Raw genomic sequence first — 24933 nt, forward strand, 5'->3', positions numbered from 1 at the left:
CCTAAATCAGGCAAGTACAAGGCATCTGAAGGGAACGCGATCACAGGGAGGACCTGAGGGAGGGTGACTGGGTCCAGCCACAGACTTACAAGACCTAGGTTTTGAGTTAGAGACATGAGAGGATCCATATGAGATTCTGTTTATTTTGACAGTGGTTCTGGATATGCTTGGCTACCCTGGTGCTTTGAAAACGACCAGTGCTGGTCATACTCATGCACAAAAACTCAGAATCCTGGGGGCTAGGGTTGAACACCCCCATGTGCTATTAATGTATAGTTGGGTTGAGTAGCCCTGAGACCCTGTGGAAATACTTCCCAATCTTGTCTGCATGCAGATATCACCTGCTGCCTCCCATCTCGTGTAGAAGATGCCTGAGGAGTACACCAAGGAGTGAGTAAGCCCACAAACTCTGAAAGCCAGGATACCTTGGTGCAAATTCCTGATATGTCTAGTCTTCAGTCTCAAAGGGATGCCATGGACAATCACAGGAATTACTATGCATAAAGCACAGTGTTTGATACACCGTAAACCATAAATAGTCTTATAGTTATTTACGATAGGAAAGAAAAGACATAACTTAGCTTGTCACTATCAGACAGCAAGTTCTTTGGGATCAAGCTCAGGTGATCTCTGTGCTATGAACTCACCCCTAAGTCTGCAAAGGGCCCATCAAGCAGAGCTAACTGGGCCACGCGGCAACGGTCCCTATTGGCCAACGTCTGGGGGGTGCTGTAGCCCCCTCGAAGCGCATTTTCCTCAGCAATCAGAGCCTCCAGCTCTGGCGTGGCTCCTCCGGTCACCAGGGTCCGTATCAGGGTGAGAATATTGTCATTGAAGTATGTCTGAGGAGAGAGAGGAAGAGGAGGGAAAAAGTCCTTTAAGCAAACACCCTAAAGGCACGACAGCTGACATCCAAATTACAACTTTTCTTGGTATCTCCTGTTTAAGGTTCTGGCCTGTCTCTTCAAATAATTTTATATGGGAAGTGAAAAGACAGCAGCCTCCAATTATTCCATTCTTTTCTCTCCTGCTCGGCTCTGCCACAAGAGCCTGACTTTTAAAAACCAATTCAAGAGATTTTCATTAAAGGGCTCAAGTCTGAATAATTGGTGTTTACCATAGTTGGTGTTAGTAGGGATGAGAATATTGCCTCCACTCCTGAAACTTACATGTCTACTATGGGACTTTGGACATGTGTCATAAAATGAAGCCACCCCGGCTGCCATCCCAAGCAGGGTTGCTTCTGAGGTCCTGTCACCCATGTCCCAGGAAGCTGCCTTCCCACAATAATGGCAAAACCTCCTTCTATGTAGGCATAGAATGCAAAGGGAATCATTAATGCCACACACAATTTATCACATGCTTCGATAACTGTCTAACCCAGAAGTCTCTATCAATTAAATGTGCCTGATAAATATATGGCAAGGTGAATATCTTGGTATGTGTAGTTTGATTTTTGTTTTCTAAAATAACCTCAGTCATCTGAGGCAAACATAGCTTATTAAAGAAGTCTCCCTCTAAACGTACATTTGTCTCACATCTGAAGCATAACAGGTCTGTCAGGAACAAAACAATGGGAGTTTAAAATAATTAATAGGATGTCAAATAAAAGAGCTTAAAAAGATATTTGTCACCCAGCCTAATTTGAGAAAACCTCAGTTAAGGGTGTGCATTCCATTTTCCTATGTAAAAAGAAATCATGTGGGTTAAAGCAAATCAAATCAAATTTTGCCTGTGGCTTTTGAGGATGTATGTACCTTTGGAGAGAGGGTAGAAAAGATGCATTTTCATTTCAGCAGCTTGTTAGAAAGCTCACCTGGCAAAGCATAGTGAGGAAACATCAGGTAAGGATGAGTTCTCATCTCTGTTTTGCCATGTCTCCGAGGAGGTTTTCTAATCATTCTGGCCTTTGATTTTCTCTTCCGTAAAATAAGCATTTTCATTGATACCAAGTTTATATGCAAAGAATTCCAAGAGGACTTGTGAGTTAAGATGATAGCTGCTAGTGTGCCTAGTTTCACTTTCCTTGTTGAAATACTCATAAAATCACCCAAAGTGATGTAAAATTCCAACTGCAAAGGAAACTAGGAATGTTATTAATAGCCTGCCAGAAGAGCCCAAGAAAAACGTCTACTCAGAGTTCAGATCTGCCATCAGGCAAAGAAACAGAACAAGGATACCCAAAGTATCCTTGTGTTGCTGGAGAGGTGAGGGATCCAGTGTTGAGTTGAGGGTTTAATGATGACATTACCTCTTAGAAGCTGGAAAGTCATTTAGCATTTTTGTGCCTCAGTTTCATGATCTGTAAAATGTAATAATTGAGGAGACTCTCTAACTTTTTTTTGTTTTTGAGTTGGAGTCTTACTCTGTCACCCAGACTGGAGTGCAGTGGCCGCTCTCGGCCACCACAGCCTCGACCTGCTGGGCTCTGGCGATCTTTCCACCTCAGCCTTTCGAGTAGCCAGAACTACAGGCGCGCACTACCACGCCCAGCTAATTTTTGATTTATTGTAGAGATGAGGTCTCACCAAGTTGCCCAGGGGGTTCTCGAACCCGCGGGCTCAGGCAATCCACTCACCTCAGCCTCCCAAAGTGGTGGGATTACAGGCTGAGCCACCGAGCCTGGCTCTCTCTAACTTAACACACATGAGGCACTCAGAAAAATGCTTGGTACACAGGAAACACTGACAAGTACTTTGGGCTTTTAATATCAAAGACATGGGGCTTTTGCTGATGAAAGGAACAGTCACCCTCCTTTCCAACCTACCCTTGGTGTTGTTTTAATCTTTTCTGTTTTTTGTTTTGTTTTCTATTTTGGCGGGGAAGGAAGGGAGACTTAAATCAAGGCCACTTCATTTTCCTGTTGTATCTGTACGTCTCAGTCTGCTTACATTCTAACCCTTCATTTAGACTCAGCTAGGTACAACTAAGGTCACTGGGGACTGCATTCTGGGATATAGTAGCAGCAGTAGGAAGGGCTGCCAGAGAGGCATTCTAGTGAAGGTAGGTTCAGGGCACATACACAGGCACTTCCCTACAGTGCCTGTAGGAGTTAAATTCCCTTCCCTACAGTCAGATAATCTATCATTAGAACCAAAGACCACTCCCCAGCACTGCATATCACATCAGATAAGCGAGAGCTGGACACAAGACATTGACAAGGGCCTCTGTTCTACAATTGCTATTCTAGATCAAAACCAAAGGGAGAGTTCTAGCAGCATATATATAAGGTGGATGACACATTTACAATCCTGTATACTGACAAGCTGATCTCTCCTTACTCAAATATAAAGAGATAAAAGAAGAGCCAATATAAATATGTTTGAAAAGATAATTCTAGTGCTCAAGATATAAAGAAAAAACCATCCTTTTGACTGGTTAAATAGTTACTGAAAAAATAGAAAAATTCATAGAGCGTTTGCTTTGGAATCAAAATAAATTTTTTAAAAATACAGATTATAAAAAGAAATAAAAGATAAAATAGTAAGAAATTGGCTTCACACACTTATCCAATTATTTTTTATGTCAACTAGTGAGATTACAATGGATATAAGAAATTGTTAAAAGGATCCAACACCATTTCCTGATAAAACGCACACAACAAATAGAACTTTCTCAACCTGATAAAGGGCATATAGGAAAAATCCACAGCAAACATCATACTTAACGATGAAAGACTGGATGCTTTCCCCTTAAGATCAGGAACAAGACAAGGAAATCTGCTCTCACAACTTCTATTCACCATTGCACTAGAGGTTCTAGCCAGGGTTAGAAAGAAATAAAAGGCATTCACATTGGAAATAATAGAGTAAAACTATCTCTATTCACGTCAAGATGACATGATCTTGTACATAGAAAATCCTAAGGAATTCACTAAAAAATTAATGTGGGTAGTAAATTACTTCAGCAAAGTTGCAGGATGGGAAGCCAATAAGCAAACATCAGTTGTATTTCTGTACATTTGCTACGAACAATATGAGCATGAAATTAAGAAAATAATTCCACTAATACTAGCATCAAAAAGAATAAAATACGTAGGAATAAATCAACCCAAGGAGGTACAAGACCAATATACTGAATACTACAAATATTACCAAAAGAAGTTAAAGATCTAAAGAAATAGAAATGTGTTCCATGTTCATGGATTAGAAGACTTAAATTATTATGATGAAATACTACCCTAAACAATGTCCAGATTTAATGCAATCTTTATTAAAATCCTAAAGACTATTTTTCACAGAAATGGAAAAACTTACTCTAAAATTAATATGAAATTACAAGAGACCCCAAATAGCCAAAGCAATCATCTGCAAGAAAAACAAAGTTGGCGAGCTTATACTTCCTTATTTCAAAACATAGCAAAAGCTTTCAGTAATCAAGATAGCATAATACTGGCATAAGGACAGGTATATAGATCAAAGGAATAGAATTGAGAATCCAGAAATAAACTCATACAGCTACAATCAAGTGACTGTCAGTAAAGGTGCCAAGAGCATTCAATTGGAAAATAATATAATCCCTTAAACCAATCACATTCTAACAACTGGTTATCCATATGCAGAAGAATAAAGTTGAATCTATACTTCACATCGTATGCAAAAATTAGCTCAAAATGTTAATGATTAAACTATAAAGTGCTCAGAAGAAAACATGGGAGTAAATCTTTACAACCTTTGACTTCACAACAGTTTATAACAGTCTTAGTTAACTTTGACATCAAAAGCATATGCTACAAAAGAGACATAGATGAATTGGACATTTAAAAAATACATTTTTAAAAGTTGTGCATTGAAGGACACTACCCTGAAAGTGAAATGACAACCTACAAAATGAAAGTAAAATTTTGCAAATCATATATAGAATAAGGGTCTACTATTCAGTATTAAAAAAAACCATTTCTAATTCAACAACAAGAAGATTACTCAATTTCTAAGATAAGCAAGGATTTAAACATTTCTTTTAAAAAGATGCAAAAGTAGTCAACAAACTTACGAAGAGAGGCTCAGCAAAACTGATCATCAAGAAAATGCAAATCAAAACCACAGTAAGATATCATTTTATACCTACCAGGATGGCTATAATTAAAAAGACAGATAATAACAAGAATCCATGAGAATATGGAGGAATTGAAACCCTTGTACAACTGCTGATGGGAATATAAATGGTACAGCCACTTGGAAAACAGCCTGGCAGTTCTTCATATGTTATGTATACACCCAGGAGAAATTAAAATATACGTCTGCTCAAAAACTTGTACACAGATGTTTCTAGTAGCATTATTCATAACAGGCAGTAGGTGGAAATAACCAAAATATCCAACAACTAATGAATGCATAAATGAAATGTGTTATATCCATGCAATGAATATTATTTGTCCATAAAAAGGAACGAAGTTCTAATACATGCTACAATGTACAAACATTGCAAACATTGTACTAAGTAAGATTTAATTTATACGAAATGTACAGAAGAGGCAAATATACAGAGTTCAGTAGTAGATTAGTGGTTACTTAAGGCTGGAGAGTGGTGAGTAGAGTTATGGAGAGGAGAGAATAGCTAAAATGTAGGAGGTTTCTTTTTGATGTGATGAAAATGTTCTAAAATGAACTGTGGTGATGGTTGTGAATATACTAAAAACCATTGAACTGTACACTTTAACTGAGGAGTTACATGGTATGTTAATTGTATCTCATTAAAGACTTTTTAAAAAAAGAAATAGTTATAAGACAGCTACATTCATAATGGTCAACAATTTTATCTTAAAAACTGTTAAGTGGTAGAACTGAAAATTGCACGCACACACACACGCACCTACACAGAATCCATGGTGTGAAAGTAAAACCAGTAAGTTCTAAACTATGTAGAAAAAGGTATAGAGATTTCCTATTTTTAAAAAATGAGAATGCTACTTGATACTGAGAAAAAGACAACAGAGGTCCAAGTGATGAATACAAAGTGTTCACAATTAAAGCTGTAAACGAAATTTAGGCATGTAAAACAAGCAAGAAAAAAAACAAAACAATCTGTCCTGAGCCAGCAGATGAACCTAGAATACAGATCAAAAGGATTTACCAAGTGAATGTGGCCAATTATATTGGAAGCATATAAGAAACAAAATCTAAGATTATAGCATTATACAATATATAACTAATCATAAATGAGCCAAATGATTCTAAACAATGGCAGAGATTCTCAGACTTGCTAAAAATCCAAAATCAAAATCAAACTCTGATATCTCTATAAGAGACAAATGGGGACAGAAAGCATAGCAAAGTATATTTCAAAGGAAAATTTTTAAATATTACAGTTAAAATTTAAAATAATGTAATTTTTATGGATTATTAAAATACTATAACTAAAATATAGAAAGCAAAATTAATCCACAATTACAGAAAAATAAATCTGAACTGAGAGTAATATGTGAAAGATCCCCACCATCACTGTGATTTTAGCTTTCACAGGTCAAATAGATCAAAAGATTTTAAAAATAGAGGATATAAGGTTGATTTAGTAGGTTTTTGCTCAATTTTGTAAAAACAATGGCAAAAATATATGATCAGTAGCCAAAAACATCAAATCTGAATACAAATAACAAATAAGTACACACCTACATTTAAAAAATTAAATACAATGTAGTAGAAGTAAAAGTAAAAACTGCAAAATTTCAGTAGTTGTTTTGACATATCCTAAGTAACTGCTTGGTCAAGATGGAAATCAAACTTAGAATACAGAGTATTTAAAAATTAAATAGTATTTGAGAATAACAAAAGTCATGACTTAAGGTCAAAGTTATTGAGAAAAATTCAGAACCTTTAAGTGCTATTATTATAATATATGAAAGAATTACAATAAATAAGACTAAGTATTAAAAGAACTGTCTTTTGACCAGGCTTGGTGGCTCAGCCTGTAATCCCAGCACTTTGGGAGGCTGAGGCGAGTGAATTGCCTGAACCCATGGGTTCAAGACCCACCTAGGCAACTTGGCGAGACCTCGTCTCTACAAAAAAATAAAAAATTAGCCAGGTGTGGTAGCGCACACCTCTAGTTCCAGCTACTTGGAAGGCTGAGGCAGAAGGATTGCTGGAGCCCAGCAGGTTGAGGCTGTGGGAGCATGCCACTGCACTCCTACCTGGGTGACAGAGTGAGACTCCAACTCAAAAAAACAAAACAAAATTGTCTTTTATTATTCTTTTTTTCTAAGAGCAGAAGGATAAAATAATAAAGCATCAATTAATGAAAAAGCAAGAGGATATTTAGTGAATTGATAAATTCAAAAAATAATTCCTTGAAAAAATAAAATAAACCTATGACAAATATAACTGAAAATAAAACCTCACACAATAAAACTAGGAGTTAAGAAGGAGAATATAATGTCAGGTATGTAAGAGAATTACCACCACTATTCTGGAAGCTCTCTTTAATACCATAATCATTGGACATGAATAAGAAGAACAGCTACCATTTCTAGGCAGAAAGCAAAGTAATAATCATTTGCAAAGAAACCAAAAAGATTATTAGGGAAAAAAGTGAAATTTCATATTCCTTGACATGTAAACTGGACATTTAATGTCATTTTTTTCCAGTACAATTTTTAAGTTTGATATATCTAATTATACATTTGAAGTAGACTTTTTAAAACTTGATACAATTATGCTAAATTTCTTCTCGTATGAGTCTTACAAAATTGTCCTCCCAAGTATTAACTAAACATTGTAGACAGCATTAAAAGTTAGAAGGTCAGTCAACCAAATGGATTTATGATACCCATAGTCTAGTTATTATAAGACCTTAATACAGGAGTTGGTAAATCTGGTCCCTGGGCTGAGTCTGGCCCTACTACCCATGTTTTTTAAATAAAGTTTTATTGAGACCCAGACATGCCCATTTGTTTACATATTATCTGTAGCTTCTTTGGTGCTACAACAATAGAGTTGATTAGTTGCGACTGAGACTGTTCTCAAAGGTCTAAAATATTTACCATCTGGTCCCTAAAAAAAAAAAAAGTTTTTTGATCCACTACTTGACATCACATACTATGGAGAAGCAAAATTTAGTCAACAAATGATTTTGGGGAAAACCAGCTATCTGGAAACAATTTTTCAACAACATGGTAATGCTATAACGATGCACTTATAGCACTTACAATGTACAGACATTTAACATTATGCTTTCAGAGAATATTTAATGGCATGATAATAATTACATAATATTAAACTTTGTTAAAAAGTAAGATCCTCAAAATTCATGTTAAAAATGCATACTTGAACTGATAGCCATATTTGTATTTATGTAAAAATGACTATAAGTAGCACACAAAAATTTTACTTAGTAGTTAACTCTTGTTGATAGAACTTTCACTTTTTACTATAATTTTACTTATTTTATATATTTTCTTTTTTTTTTTGAGTTGGAGTCTCACTCTGTCACCCAGACTGGAGTGCAGTGGCCGCTTCCAGCCACCGCAGCCTCGACCTGCTGGGCTCTGGTGATCCTTCCACGTCAGCCTTCCAAGTAGCCAGAATTACAGGCATGTACTACCACACCCGGTTGATTTTTTGATTTATTGTAGAGATGAGGTCTCACTGCCCAGGCAGGTCTTGAACCCGCGGGCTCAGGCAATCCACTCACCTCAGCCTCCCAAAGGCGCGGGATTACAGGCTGAGTCACCGAGCCCAGCTATTTTATATATTTTCTACTGTAAATGTATATTTATTCTAAATTTCTTAAAAAAAAAGTTTATGTTATAAAATAGCCAAAGGCAAAAAATGCAGCCAACAAACAACTTCACGAAAACATAGCTGAATGTTTCCTCTCAGGATGCTTGATAGTTTTTATTTAAGCATAAAAACTAGAAATGAATTCACAAAATAAAATACAGATTTACACATTACATACAAATTAAAAATTAATATATTTCAAAAATAATATAAACACAATGAAAAGGTGTCCTAGAGAAAATGACAATCAGTGCCCACCAGAATGCATGAGATGGCCTTTCTATAGCAGTGATCAGAGTGTGGACTGGTACAATTGTTTCTTAGAGATAACCTGGTAATATATATCAAGAACTTTTAAAATGTTCATGTTTGTCAAAAACCCAGAAAGTTTTTCTCGAGGCAATAAGTTGCTACTTGCTCAAAGATTTATGTACAATAATGTTTATCATGGGGTTAATTATTGCTATAACAAAAAATTTTTTAAAGTTAGATACCCAATGATAGAGTGACAGTTAAATAGATTCTGCCATATCCATAGAACAGAGTCTTACAAAGTCTTATGGAGGTTTTGCAAATCATGACATCGAAGAATACGACATGATAAAATACTCTGGGTAAGATATTAACTGAAAAGGAAAGAATCAGGATATGAAACTGGATGATTCCATAAATATGGAATTCATTTGGAAGGAAATACAGCAAAATATTAACCAGGCTTATCCTTGGTGTTGGGAATACGGGTCATTTAAATTTTCTTCATTATAAGTTTTCTTTTTATATATTTTTCATATATTTCTTTTATATGTTTCTGTGCTTTCCAAATTTTCCTCAAGAAACATGCATAAATTTTAATGAAAACATAGTTAACACTTAAAAAAAAATACAGTTCTCCATTGCAATGATATGTCTAGAAGGTCAACCTGGGAGATTATTGTTTTGCCACATCTTTCAGATTTGACCTTAACATGTTTCCACTTCTGTGCTGAAATCAGTTACACTGAAACAGTATAATCTTTTTGATCAATCAGACACTGGCACTTATTGAGTACCTCCTAATCCCCAGGCCTTGGTTTGGTCTGAAATTGTGTGCAGTTCAGAGAGTACAGCACTTTTAAAATTGCCCATCAACAGGTACAATTTCAAAGTCAGTCACAGGGTTTCATAGGTGCCTGCACAACTCTGGGCTGCTCACGTCTCTGAACACAATTCTCTGCCCTTTGAGCTGGCACTGCATCCCAGATGGCTCTCCTCGATTTTTCCCTGCAGGTATCCAGAGCAGAGCTGTGGGCAGCAGAATCTGCAGTGACAGAGAATGATGATGTATTTCTGCCAACAGATGCTCTTGCTCCCATTTTGATTTCTCAAGATTCAGATGCAGAGAAATTCTTTGAGTATCACACATGGGTGTGCTCTGAGCATGTATCAAGATCCCTTTGCGATCTGAGTAAGTTACTGGAAAGATAATGCCTTCCCTGGAAGTCAACTATATTGGAGATCACACGTTTCCCTGTTGAGTCAACCACATTGGAGAGCACAAGTTTCTGTACTTGATCAGGGGATGGAGGAGGGCACTCCACAGAGTATTCAACAATCTGCAACCAGGCACCACTCCAGAGCCTTCTGCATAAGAGGTGGCTGTTTTCAACAACATGGGGGCAAACCAAGTGCTAGGAATTCAAATGCCAATGATCAAAGACTATTTCTGTGGAGGATGTACCAGTTAGAACAAACCTCTCTACCCAGAGCAGAGCTGTGGGCATCAGAGTCTTCGATGACAGAGAATGATACAACTCACCTGACCCACAAGGCACAAGATTTGTTCTAGGTTTGCAACAATGCTAGAATTGAAGAAATACAAAATTCTGAAAGGAAGACTGTAATGTATAGGGGTAACTCTTTACCTTCTAAGCTTTTGAACTGCCAGTCTTTTCCAACATTACCATGACCCATAGTCAAGATGCCTGTGCTAGATGCCTTCTGAGGGGCTCTTGCATTCAACCTCCAACCCTGGTAGGATTAATTTCCAGGATGCTTTGGGCAGAGGCTGTCCTTGTGTCACGTGGGCATTGAGGTACATAAGAGAGCTGAGTTAAGGTCTTGTCCAATGCCTGGAATCAGAATACCTGTTAGTCTAAGAAATATGGGAGTCCTCCTTCCTACTGCCAAGGACAGGGCTCCACACCTGGCCTGAGAAACCTTTCTTCTTCGGAGGGCAACATGGCCCTATGGCTATGAGTACAGACTTCCAAATCCAGCTTTTAATCCCTGCTTTGCCATTCAACAGCCATGACAATGGGAAAGTTGTCTAACTTTTCTCTACCTTGTATTCTTCATCCATACAACAGAGATTCAAAAACAAACAAAAAACCCAATAACGTATAGATTAGTGTTACATGAGAGAGCATTTGTCTAAGTTCTGATAAAGAATACTCAATAAATGATAGCTTACAAAATGAACCATCAACTTAATGCCACCAATTTAGAAAATTCCCTCTCCCTGGACCTCTGTGTTCTCAACCTAGCATCAGAGAGCCGGCCCAGATCACAGGGGTGGCCCCCTTGGCCTCAAAAGTCTGAGGATTCTCAGGTCCTGCAAAGAGACACTGAGGAAACCATGAAATGCTGGGGAAGGGACCAAGGAGTTGCAACATGGAAATCTGGCCCCGCAGCGCCATCTAGCCCGCTCTGCCTATGCCCCGCCGCCGCGTGTGCATCTTCCACATGCTGGAGCATCTTCCTCTTTTTATTTTTTTAAAGTATAATTACCAGAGCTTATGTTTCACAGCTAATGCTGTCAAGCCTTTTAAACTAATTGGTCTTTTATAGAAAATTTAACTGAAAATTAACACATCTTTTAATAACATTGCCTTAACTTTAATGGCTCTCTGCCTTTCGTTTATAATTGCTCTAAAGTTGTCATTTTCCATGTCATAGCTGCCATTTTTTATATTTGCTAGTTTTCATGGTGTAGATTTTCATTTTTAATATTTTTCTTTCATGAGGGATGAGAATGACTGGATTTTTTTTCCTGTCTCGGGCTTGGCTGGCCTGATGTGACAGCAGTGGGATGTTCTGAGTGCAGCAGGACATCCCACCACACTTGCCACTTTGACACCACTGCTAGCTTATCTGCCTTGGGCTGGTCCATGGACTGTCTTCTTGTGAGCAGTCGAAATGGAGGCTCTTGAGTGGAGTGTAAGGAATAGGGTTGTGGAGCAATAATTTGTTTATAAAACTGAAATCACATGGGTTAGCCTGGGCAGCTAGAGAACTCAGTTCTCTACATAACACCAATTCAAGAGTTTGCCCATTAATGAAAGTACGCTCAAGACTGTGGACCCACGTTCCAGATGGGCACATCTTTCAGTCTTACTGGAATAAGTTCATTTCAGGCAAATAGAGGCCAACACTCGGATATTAGAGATGAGAACACAGAAATATTTCTTCTGGATACCGTGACTCACTTAGCTCCAAATCTTATCTTATTACTTTATGATATGTGTGTGTGTGTGTGTGTGTGTGTGTGTGTGTGTGTGTCTGGCGGGGGAGAGAATATGTATACACACATAGACATACATGTAATAAGTCTTTATCTTTGCAATTAATTACATGAGGTTTTAATTAGTATTTGCCTAAGAAAGACTTTCATATGCATTTGCCCTTAGCTGAGCTGGTAACCCTAAAGTCATAAGGAGTTGTTAATATAATTCCCATTTAACAGTTGGACCAAACAGAGCCCCAGACTGTAGGGGAAAACATGCAAGGACTGCCAGTGAGCAGGACCAGAAGCTATAAGACCTAATTCATGGCCCAGTGTCCCTCCTTCAAGTCATTGCCTTTGCTGTGAACATACTGATTCACTAAACACACAAATTTCCGCCAAGGGCACTGTGGTGCAGTGAACAAAGCAAAGGCATACCTGGCACAATTTGCTTACACTGTAATTTCTCTCTGGCTCCTGGGGGATCTTGCTGCGGGGTTTCTCCGGTAGATGTTCTCTGTCAGCCTCTACTGCTTCTCAGAAGTCTTGTGCACTAGCAAAGGAGCTGCTGCTTTTCTCAACTCTGTCTTAACACTGCAATGCTATGACTTTTCTTTGTTTTTCCAGATAAAGTAGACCTAAAAACCTGAAACTTTATGATATCTTACTTTCTAAAAAAATAGCAATACAACCAACTTGTGCGCGTTGGTACTCATTAGCTTTTATTGGAGACTGCCCTTTTTTCTCCCCAGAAAGGGGCAGCTTCTCACTGCTTCTTCAATCATGATGGTTTAGTGTGCAATATCTGTTTAGGAAAGGTCAAAGGCTCAAGGAAAATAAATATTATGTGCATAACCTTCTAACTCAGTAGATGAGTGAATGGCCAGAAGGTCAAGGATACTGTCTGACCACAGACACTGTAATGCAGGCACATATCATTAGAAACAGGAAGCAGGAGGTTGGTAAGGCCAGGTCAGTACAATGGACCAGGTAGGGAAAGAACATGAATGAAGCAGGCCTTATAGGATTAATAAGGAGTAGCACGGACTGTGGCTAAAGGAAGCAGCTGCTAAGCCCTACCCAATTGTTGCTTGTGGGAATCTGGGAGTCTGCCTTCTGGCTCCAATCAAAAGAAGCTGCAAACCCATATTTTACATAAAATCTTGCAATTTTAAAATATTGGCAACAAACTCAACTTAAAAATAAAAACTTCAAGAGATACAGAATTTGCCTGAGGAATGATGTAGTCTGCAACATGCCATTTTGAGATTTCTACCCTAGATTGTTTGTTAGAAACATGATATAGAACTGGGTAGTCACGCCAATATCTTGTGCTGTTTCTTTTTCTTTCTTCTCCTGAAATCAGTGTACCAGGATGAAGAGTTAGTCATAAAAATAATCAAGGGTTACACTTCAGGAATCACCTCAGTGTGGGTTTGCCCTTCTAGTCAGCACACATGGGAAACTTGGCACTATGAGGATTCTGTGGTATCCAGAAGAAGCTACATCCTCTGACCAGGACTAAAGTGTCTCACCCCCAGACTTAGAACTTGACCAGATGTGGTCTTTTGTACTCAGAATACTCAGAGTATAGCCAACAGCCTTGCCCTGGAATGCTTTGTGTACATCTCTCTCTCCTATCTATCACATTTCTTTCTTTTTTTTTTTGAGTTGGAGTCTCACTCTGTCACCCAGACTGGTTTGCAGTGGCAGGCTCCCGGCCACCACAGCCTCGACCTGCTGGGCTCCAGCAATCCTTCCACCTCAGCCTTCCAAGTAGCTGGAACTACAGGCGTGCACTACCATGCCCGGCTAATTTTTGGTGTATTGTAGAGATGAAGTCTCACCAAGTTGCCCAGGTGGGACCGAATCCACGGGCTCAGGCAATCCACTCACCTCAGCCTCCCAAAGTGCCGGGATCACATTTCAACTGCGATGGCCTCTTCAACCACTCCCTCAGACAAACTAAACCCAGCTTGTCACTTTTCAGATTTTGTCTTCGTTCTTTCATCTGACTGGAAAAGCCAGGAACTCTCCCTCCTGGTGCTCTCACCTGGTTTTACAGTGTTGGCTTCAATGTTACCTCCTAAGACAGTTTTATTCTGATCACTGTGGCTAAGACAGGGCTCCACACCCATTCAAACTATTTTATGTTCTTCAAATCAATTGTCCTTCGGTAGCATTATTCCTTTATTCACTTACATATTTGCTGTTTCTTAACCCACTAGAATGAAACTTTAAACAACACAAGGACAGGGTTTTCATCTTTTGTCTTTACTGCTGAATCCCCAGCAGGAGGAATAATGCCCAGTGTTTAGTAAGTGCCCAATAAATGCATCAATTAAGAACAATACCAACAACAAAATATATAGAGAGTTTGTCATGTCCTAAGTACACTACTAATCACTTTACAACTTTAACCCATTTTCTTATCTTGACAACCCTATGAGTTAGGTGCTATTATTATCCCTGTTTTAAGGATAAGAAAACTGAGGCACAGAGAGGTTAAGGTTACACAGCCAATAGTAAATGGCAATGCTGGGATCAACATGCAAGCTGTCTGACTTATGAGTTCATGTCTAATTTTCTCTTTCCTGGGTCTGAGTGGAACTTTAATTTGGGTTGGGGTTAGGAGGAAGTGATTGATGACTGGATGAAAAAGAAATCGGAGGCCAGGCATGGTGGCTCATGCCTATAATCCCAGCACTTTGGGAGGACGAGGTAAGAGAATTGCCTGAACCCACGTGTTCAAGACCAGCCTGGGCAACTAGGCGAGACCTCGTCTCACCAATAAATCAAAAAATTAGCCGAGGATGGTGGCTTGTGCCTATAGTTCCAGCTACTTGGAAGGCTGAAGCAGAAGGATCGCCTGAGTCCAGCAGGTTGAGGCTGCCGTGCCCGTGAGCGTGTCACTGAACTCCAGCGTGGGCACAGAGTGAGATTCCAACTCAAAAAAAAAAAATCTGAAGTTTCAAATTTTAATGCAAGTCTCAGTCCTAAAAACAGAGAGGCTTCCTTTCATTGTGTGTGTGTGTGTATGTGTGTGTGTGTGTGTGTGTGTGTATGTCCATGCAGTAAGATCACATACAGTCATATGCATAGTGATTCCCTCTCACCATGTGTTTCTCTGCTGATATGCAGGATAAAGCCACAAGGCTATGTCCGGAATGTCCCTATCCATTTCAGGGATGTCTGCGCTGAATCAAAACATTGTTCTTTTAACAAATGAAACAGTAAGCAGCGGGAGTTGAGTTATGAAGGACAATATTCAGAGAATGTTTAGACACATGATTAAATGGCAATTTGGGGAAAAGTGCTAGAAAAAGGAGCTCATTGGCATCTGAAGAGCTTTGTGTGTGGATGTTGTGATGTTGCTTGTAAGTGACTGACTGCGGTGGGAGCTTACCTCTGCCTTCAACTGTTTGGAGGAATCGCACTTTCTCAATTTATATTCCTGCCAACCCTTTTTGTTTGTTCTAGTCACTGCCTTGGTACTTGACTAATCTACTTTTTCATAAATTAGGGTTGAGTAGAATGTGAATAAATCACAGATAACATTTTACCAAAAGGCCTAGATCCAATTGGACTGCTGACCTAGACCCAGAACTGCTGAACTAGACCCAGTTCAAGACCTCACTGTGGAGTTTATTCATCCTAGACAATGCAAACAAGATCAGGAATAATTTGATAGGCATTTTGATGAATAATTTGCAAAGTCACTATCAGTGGGTTAGTTAAATATGTCATGTTTCAACACTTAACCCAGGCTTATTCATCTTATTGTCCAAAAGATAGGATCATGTAACTGAAGTGTCTTTCACAGTTGTGGGCCCTCAACAAATGATTCTGCCATTGTTAAATACAATGATGGTTACCAGATTTCTGACACCTTTTTTCCCAGGCTAGAACACAGAGGAAATGCTGTTCTCGGACTATTATATCCAAACATGCCATGCCCTCGCTACCCTCTCCCAAACATTTTTATTTGCATCTCAAAGGAGATTAGAGGTATGTTTTTTAAAATTTTAAATCAATTCACTTTATTTCTTATCTAAATTTCCAAGAACTTACTCCCTAGTGATACTATAGGCAGCTGTGCAACTCAAACCCAGAGGTACTCCCCCACCCCACCCCATGGCCACCATGTGCCTCTTTGGTTGTTAGAGAAGTTCTCTGGTGCCTAAACCAATTATATTTCTTAGAACCAGGGCTGGTTTCAAGAGTCCCTAACTTGGTTTAATACCCTGCCATCACCATTTTGAAGTTCTTAATAACTCATAAAGTGTGACCTTGCAAATTATGTACCTAGTCCTGCTAGAAAGCATAATGAACATCTGATATGTAGAAACATAAACAATTTTATAAATTTGGATTTTTAAAAATTTTAAGAGTATTTTGTAGTTCTGAAAAAAATTCTACTGTAGACTGTTTCATCACCTGTTAGCAAGAAAAATCTTCTGAATCCCTCTAATGAAGATCAGAATCTAATGAAGATCAAAATGAAATTTCTAAGTCAGGCATGGTGGCTCATACCTGTAGTCCCAGCACTTTGGAAGGCCAAGGAGGGAGCATTGCTTGAGTCCAGGGGTTTGAGATCAGCCTAGGCAACATAGCAAGACCTCACCTCTAAAAAAAGATTTTAAAAATTAGCCAAGTGTGGTGGCATACTCCTATAGTCCCAGCTACTCCAGAGGCTGAGACAGAAGGATCACCTGAGCCCAGGAGGTCGAGGCCATGGTAAGCCATGATTGTGCCACTGTATGCCAGCTTGAGTGACAGAGTGAGACCCCCCAACTCAAAAAATTTTAAAGAAAATTCTATAGAGAGAAATTTGAAACTGGATTTAAAGAATATGAAGCCTATGACAGAGAACATGGTGCTGTTATGAGCACATCCCATAGCTTTAATCATGACTTCTAGCCTGCTCAAGGAGTTTGCCTAAACTAAACCCAACACCACTAGCAGGTAGAAATGTTAGCCTCTGTATCACAGACCATCAGAAAGGTCATGAGCCCTGGGAAACTAAGCGTACCCTTCTCTAGGGACCATTTTATCTCTTTGTTGGCTTGGAAAGCCATGGCATGGCATGAAGCCCAGTCAACCTTAATTCAGATGAATGTTGTTTCACAATTATTTTTAAATCCATAATTCTGATTTTTAACTAAGATATGCTTGCAGTTGGACTGCATTCAGGAATATAGAATAACCTAAATTAGTCTTCAAAAACTTTATGTTTTTTCTTTCCTCAAATAGAGGTCCTTCTGGGATTCGCTTTAATGAATAGATGAGAATAATGCATAATTAGCATATCAGTCGCTTAACACATTCAGGAGAATAACCTTCTTAAGCACTTTATTTAATGCATGTGTATAAAAACTCTTGGAGTTCTGTTTATTGTTTTAATATGTTCAACAAAACTCTTTTTCATGGATTCTTCAAAGGTCAGTTTTTATCCAGCCTATGTCTGCATTTTCAAAAATTGTGAATTTTAGAACTTCAAAATAAAGAGATTTTCCTATATAATAAATACTGATGCTCAGTGGGAATACTTCACAATATCCACGTTATGACTCATTCTAAATGTCTGCTCTTGCCTCCTACAGTGAAAGATAGCTCAATTAAGCTGGGACCTATTTTTTAATTGTTATTTGGTTTTTGGTCTCAAAGGTGAGAAAACAAATGCTTTGGATGCTTGATGTACATCAAGTCGTAAAAGAAACCAAAGCTATGTTTGATCCCTTGGCCAGTCTACCCTCTTCGTTCTCCTACCCCTCTGTCCCTCCCAGCTGCAGAGAGCTGGCCAGGTCTTGCCCCCATGCCTGGTCCTCTCCCAAGCACTTTGATCTGAATGACAGGTAGCGACCTGGGAGTCACTGTTGACCTATTTTTCTCTCCATCCTGTGTTCATGTTCAATCTTTCCCCAAGTCCTAGTAAGTTTACCAACCAACAATGCCACTGAAATCCATCTATTTCCTTCCATTTCTGCCAGCTCTATCCTGGCCCAAGTCAAGACAGCTTCTTAATCAAACTTATTGCTGCCACCTTGTTCCTCTGAACCATCCTTCACACACCTGCCAAGGCAATCCCCTTAAATGCTAAGCTTGATTACATCACTTTCCAGTGATGTAAACCTCTTCAGTGCCTCCTTATTACTCTTAAGAAAAAGACTAAAACTGTGAAAATGGATTTCAAGGTCCTACAAGTCTCACCTCCCCTGCACCTGTCTCACTGTGGTTCAACCTCATAGTCTTTCTTTGCCTTCCTTGAAAGCATCAGGTACCCCACCACCAAGCCTTGGCACTGACTCACTTTCTTTTTCAGGGAATGTTCTTCCTCACAAAAATACTTCTCTCTTTAATATCTTACATAAAATATAGTATTTCCTTGGGGAACCTTTCATGGATCCCCAAGATCAGGTCAAACACTCATCTATATTTCCTCGTAGCCTTCCTTGTACTTTGAGAAACGTATAATCATATGCTTACTTGTGTGAGCGTTTCATTAATGTCGGTATCTCCCCCTGGAGTGTGAGCGCATGGAATTTTGCCCTCCACGGTGGCTCCAGTCCACCCAGGGCCTTTAAGGTTGAAGATGCTCCCTTGGCAAGTCCTCCACCACCGAGTGGGGAGGAGGTAGTGGGACAACTTACCGCGCTCATAAGCGAGTCCAGGACACTGACGGCAAATGCTGTCCCACAGGCAAAAGGCTGAGTGAGGTACAGTTCTGTGTCAGGGTCATCATCATCATCTTGGTCCAAAAACTGAACATTAGTATCGTTCACTAGAAAAGGCGTAAAATAAGAATTAGCTCGAAGACCACACGCAAAAAGCTAAGCCAGAGAGACCAGGCTACTGGTTTAGAAACACTGAAGTCACTGAAAAGGAAACTAAAGCATGGAAAAAGCCATAGATGGATCTTTGGGGTGGGGGTAGTGGGACTCAATGGACTGTTCCTGTTCACTATGTAAGTTTCTGAGACCTGGAGAGCAATGAGTTTGAGCAGGCTTGCTCCATGGCAGGCCGCCGGAGGACCAGCAGATAGTGCTGGTCATTAGTCCTTTGGTATAGTTTTAGAATCTTGACCGAAAAACACCTTGCAGTGTTTTTTGGTATCCAAGTCCTTTGAGGGATGGACATTTTTCAATGATGAGTAGCCATGCTGGGATGGTAGGTTTAGCCACAAAAAAAAGAAAGCCACTTGTTGAGAGTAAAGAGCAATGGGCTGGGAGCACAGCAAAGCAAATAGCAAGGAATTCACCCTCAGGCATGACCCAAAACCTGCCCCGGGAATTAGCCTGGGTAGTCACTGGGTTCCCAGGCCCTGAATCCAGGTCCACACCCAACAGGCTCTGCTTAATACACAGGAAACCCCAGGTGGGATGGATCTCTGGCTGTCTCCCACTGCTTGCTGACAAGGACTTGCTCTGAATTTTGAGTTGCACAGGGACGCCCACATGCTCCCTTTCCCCTTCTAAACAGCTCAATCTTTTATGTGCTTCCACTCAAGCAGATGCAGCAATGGATGCTGTATTTCATTTCCATCTGAGGATTCCTCAAGGACTCCTCCTGCATGCACGTGCAGACTGATTAGTTGTGTCACTCAGATGTCTTTAACTTATTAAAAATTAAATGACAAATTAATTTCCATTCCCATCTTGGCTTCAGAAATTATCAGTTTTGCAGAGCAAGTAATAGGGGGAAAGAGGTGGTAGGGAGGAAAAGGGCACTCATGAGTTCTGGAATAATTATTGTGCTTTTAGGAAGAAAACAGATGAAGAGAGGATGAGTTTTCCTCTCTTTGATTCCTTTCTAAGTGTATCAGGAGCTAATTCTCTTTCCTAGAGTTGTCATTTTAATTTTTTTGGTAACTTTCTTAGTAACTCTTCTCTTTCTTTTTTTTTTTTTTTGAGTTGGAGTCTCACTGTCACCCAGACTGGAGTGCATTGGCCGCTCCCGGCCACCGCAGCCTCGACCTGCTGGGCTCCGGCGATCCTTCCGCCTCAGCCTTCCGAGTAGCCGGAATTACAGGCATGCGCTACCATGCCCAGCTGATTTTTTGATTTATTGTAGAGATGAGGTCTCGCTGCCCAGGCGGGTCTCGAACCCGCGGGCTCAGGCAATCCACTCACCTCAGCCTCCCAAAGGCGCGGGATTACAGACTGAGCCACCGAGCCCGGCTGTCTTCTCTTTCTTAAACTATTGTTTGTTTATTGTATGAGGCAGAATAAATGATACTTGCAGAAAAAGGTAGACATGGAATTTGTATTTTTAAATGTCACCCTCTTGCTTTCCTAGAGGAAGATTCTAGTGGGGGAAATCTTTGCTCTGTTCTTTCAAAGTTGATCACATCTGGGTCCCTGTTGTCTCAACAGTACTTGAATTGCAGGCTAGTGATGAAAATCCAAAATCCAGGCTTTGACAACTGGGCTTTGAATCCAGTCTCTGTCACCAACTTCCTTGGGTTAAGCATTATATCATTCTATATCTTAGTTTCTCTCTCTGTAAAATGGGGGAATCATAGCAGCTCTTTCATGAGGTTGTCAGAAGGCTCATATGAATGAGACTGTACCTGGTGATCTTGGCCTAGAACCTGGATCATGCCATGACTTGATCGATGTCAGCTGCTATCATGACCTCCCTTCTGACATTAAATGTCTTTCAACCTATTACATTATGAAAATGCCCAGCTTCCATCTGTCTCTGAAACACTTATGGCTTTGCTCAGGGGTCTTTGAAGTAGTAGCTTTTCCTTACCTCCCTTCATTTGTCCAAAGGGATGTCTAGTCTTTCTGCTTTGTGAATTAGAACATATAAGCTGGAAACCACATATGGAAGAATGTGTTTTTAGCTATCTGTATGTGTATCAACACTTCAAAAAGAATGGCGTTTGTTACCTCTTTTCAGAAGCATGGGGTAGGGTTGGTACCAGACATGGAGGCAAAGTCTCTCCAAGCAGGGAGAGAAGACTCCAGATTGTCAGTGAACTAGGGATTTGGGGTCATGAAAAAAGCATTCCAAGACATTAGCCAGGATTCAGTGAAAATCCTGAATATTGTTCTTGGATACCCAGTCTCAGAAGGAGAACAACAGCACCCTGTTTCACAGAGGTAATTATGGGCATGCTAACAGATACCCACTAATCTCCTCAAAGCATATATGGTCAACTAGAACTGGGAAACAGAAATGTTAAACAGTTTCAAATAGTTCTTTCTTGTGAGACTTTCAGGAGTCATCATTGTACTAACATCAATTGGGAGTCTCCAAGATGAAGACTAGAATACACTACACAGCTTTAAAAACTTGAGTTTTGGTACCTTCTGTGTCTTTTAAAAGGGATTTGACTGTCAGGCCTAGTGTAACACAGAACATATCTCAGAACATGTAGATAAATAGTAAATGTTTGTAGGTGATGTTGGAGATGAGGTGGTCAGAGGATGGCAGTTATGGCTACCAGAGGCAGAAGGTTAAGGGTGAAGGTGAAGGGTGCAGGGTTTTGTGAGCACCTGCAAGTCTCTGTGTACACAAAGAAGGATCTGGTGAGAGATAAAGGCTTCAGGAGAGTCAACTATGACTAATTATGGCCTTAGGTTCAGGCCATCAAGCTTTTTCTCTTCTCATCTACCAATCACAAGTCAAGATAGCCTGGTTAGTCAGCAGCACATGAATTCCAAATAGAAAAATAAGTCCCTAGCAGTGATGATTCTGAAATGCTGCTATAGGGTTCTAGATGAATTTTCCAATCAGAGGCATGGACCACATAAGATCCTGGGTGTCTTATGGCCCTACAATTCTGAGAAGAGCAATCCAGAAATCTTGGCTTTTAGCCAACTATGCTGGACACAAAAAACACCCTTTCCTATTGTTGGAAACCATACGAGAAAATAGTATGATATGCCTTGATGAGAGTGAATTTGTCCTGATAAATAGTTATATGTACAATAATGTAGTGCTGAATAGTGGACAATTTATTCCTTAGTTTCTAGACACCTTGCAAGCAAGATTATTGTGTTAAAAGTCTGTGCTCTTATTTTGAAATATATTTTGGGGCCAAGAAAACGGAGTGTTCGTTTCATTTGTGAGTCATTTGAAGGCAGGTACTCCCACCTCTCAACCCACTCCTCTGCCGAGCAGCACTTTCACTGTCTCTATTTAGAAGATCAATCCCCAGTTCTGAGACCTGCTGCTGATGGGCGCCCTTCATGGAGTTATTAACCAAGTCATAGGGAATTGGGGAAGGGCCTGACAAATACAATCATGATCAGAGGTCTTTATCTTCCAGATGAGTCCACTGTGAATCTTTCATAAAGCCAGGGGGTGGGGGTCAGAGTGCAAGGCTGCACCTCAGTGGCTGCTAACCTCATCCTCCTTTCTTGAAATCTGGCTTTAGTAAGAAAGGGTCCCCTAGGAACCAGCTGCTTTTATAGCTTCAGAACCAGAGACTGTGAGAAAGAGCCTAGTAGGAAAAAAAAGGCAAATAAAGTCAGAATAAAGGAAAATAAACAGCTGGAAGGAAGGCACTGTCTTAGGTTTCTTATCTTAAAATTTTGATATTTTTCCTTTGACTTCCTCCGAGAACTGTGAAGATGAGTCAGTCAAACTGACAGTGTGTTGGAAGAGGAATATACAGAAGGCAGGAGAGCGGGTGACAAAAAAAAAAAAAAAGGTGGGGAAAAAAAGGGCTCAGGCCAAAGAAAATGAATTAGAGCAAAGATGCTTTGGAAACAACTGCCAGGTCAGATGGGTGTGATCAAAGGTTTACTGATGCTGTGTGGGGAAAAAATCATTAAGAAAGGCCAGAACAAGACAGTCAATTCTAACCAGAGCCACAAATAAAACACATTCAAAGCAGTGCCATGGGGTAGCCTTTCTGTTACAGCCAGTGAAATATATAAACAAGCTGATGATAGTTGGAAACACCAACAACAGAACAAAAGGAGATACTGATGTGAAGGAAAACAGTGATTCTTACCCAGTTCAGTTATCATTAGAATGTGCGTCCCACTGTTTTTTTCCTGATTGACTGATACCAAAGGCAACTTGCCCGGTTTAGCTAATTGGATACGGCATTTAAGGGTTGGGGAAAGGGAGTGGAGGAAAGTACAGAAAAAGAAAAGAGTGAGGGAATAACAGAGGAAACATTCTCAAGTAAAGGGACCCGGAACCATGGATAGTTTGCATTTGTCTTGGAGGGGGAAGAGGCCAGTCTGCAGTTTTGCAAATTCACAAATGGTAGTAGGTAGTGCCATGACCAGGTTAGAAGTTGGATTTGATTGGTTGATAATCACGGCCCTCAAAACTTCATCATTTTTTGGGCCAGGATGGCATTTGCTGAAAAAGGCCTTTGGCTGAGAAGTTCAACTAAAATAGGTAAAATGTAAAGTTATTGCAAAACAGCCCAATGCATCTACCTCATTCTTAAGATGGGTTTGACTTAGGCCTGAGGCTTTGTATATCAGTGGAGAGGTTGAATAGTAGGAGCTCTCCAGACAGAAGCCTCAAAAAGTTGTTTCTAGTGAAAATTACCAGAAAGAATATATGGACTAAGCCTTTCCTCCTTACCTCCCACTTCCCGATGTATGCCCCAATTACAAATCCATCATCTCATGCTCCTTCGAAACCATGACTAGAATGAAGGAAACTATCTATGCTTCTCAGAGGAAAGATAGATCAGTTTTCCTTCAAGTAATCTGTCACATTTCTACCCATATCTCTCTCCAACCACCCCACCGCCACCACCACCACCAGAACCAAATAAAACCCACTAGAGTCTACAAGGCTGAAAGGGCTGAGAAACAGACCAGATTCCTCATACTGTCTGTTCTGGATGAGAGGACAATTCTCCCCAACACTGACATTGACCCGTACCTAGTTCAGTGATGATGGGGATGTTGACCCCAGTTGTGATGGACGGCTGGCGTAACATCCCATGCACTGGGCTGTTATCTGGAGAGGATCTATCCATTCCTGGAGGTGTGAACCCTAGTGAGAAGGAAAGAGAGGAGGGAGAAAAATCAGAGAAGTGGAAAATTTGGAAATGATGAGAGTACAATGTAGACACACAACCCCCAAAACACAGCTTATGCATTATTTACAGGTCAACAATTAGCACTTCTAGGATAAAATGTGATGAGTTATTTTTTAGAAAAAAGTAGGAGGCCATTTTAAATAATTCTAAAAGTCTGGACTCCACACCAATTATTTATCCTCTCCATAGATTTTGGTTCCGTTTCTCCTTCCAGACACTCAGAAGGATTAACCCATGTGCCCCCTTGAAGTTAGCTATGACTGACTAGCTGCCTCTCTTTTCCCAGGCCATGGCAATTGTGGGGACACAGGTTACTATGGAGATGAAGGCTGAACAGAAACTCTGGACAGTTGCCCAGATTCACAAAGTATTCTGAGTGAAAAATGAAGTTGTGTTGCTTTAAGCCCCTGAGATTTGTTTGCTTGCTTGTTGTTGTTGTTGTTACCACAACATGACCTAACCTACCCTGACTGTTATCTTAAACCAATTGGTTGTTTAGTGACCTAGGTCTGGGTTTTGACACAGTGCTGATCAATGGGATGTGGGAAGTAAACTGCTTGAGAGCTTTAAAAAAGAAACAAATGGGAAGAGACTCTCTTTTAATTGACTAAACATTGTTCTATGTGCCTGTAGTGCCATTGCTCTTGAAAAGAAACAAATAGAAAGAGACTCTCTTTTAATTGACTAAACATTGTTTTATGTGCCTGTAG

The 24933-nt window shown here is 39.9% G+C and overlaps 1 protein-coding gene across 1 annotated transcript in view; it reads right to left on the reverse strand.

Moving 5' to 3' along the window:
* Positions 1–24178, reverse strand: part of LOC103252913 (calcium-activated potassium channel subunit alpha-1-like) — a 37955-nt gene extending 13777 nt beyond the window's left edge. Inside the window, exons 1-4 of the mRNA XM_008051504.1 lie at positions 24064–24178; positions 23168–23248; positions 18849–18979; positions 648–842 (exon numbers count right to left, since the gene is read on the reverse strand). Coding sequence (XP_008049695.1) covers positions 648–842; positions 18849–18979; positions 23168–23248; positions 24064–24160 — 504 coding nt within the window. The 5' untranslated portion in view covers positions 24161–24178. The remainder of the gene's footprint in view (positions 1–647; positions 843–18848; positions 18980–23167; positions 23249–24063) is intronic.
* Between the last annotated feature and the right edge of the window lie 755 nt (positions 24179–24933).

This window comes from Carlito syrichta, unplaced genomic scaffold (assembly GCF_000164805.1).
Source record: "Carlito syrichta isolate Samal-C Ts95f unplaced genomic scaffold, Tarsius_syrichta-2.0.1 Scaffold179627, whole genome shotgun sequence".
In the NCBI taxonomy this organism is placed as follows: domain Eukaryota; kingdom Metazoa; phylum Chordata; class Mammalia; order Primates; family Tarsiidae; genus Carlito; species Carlito syrichta.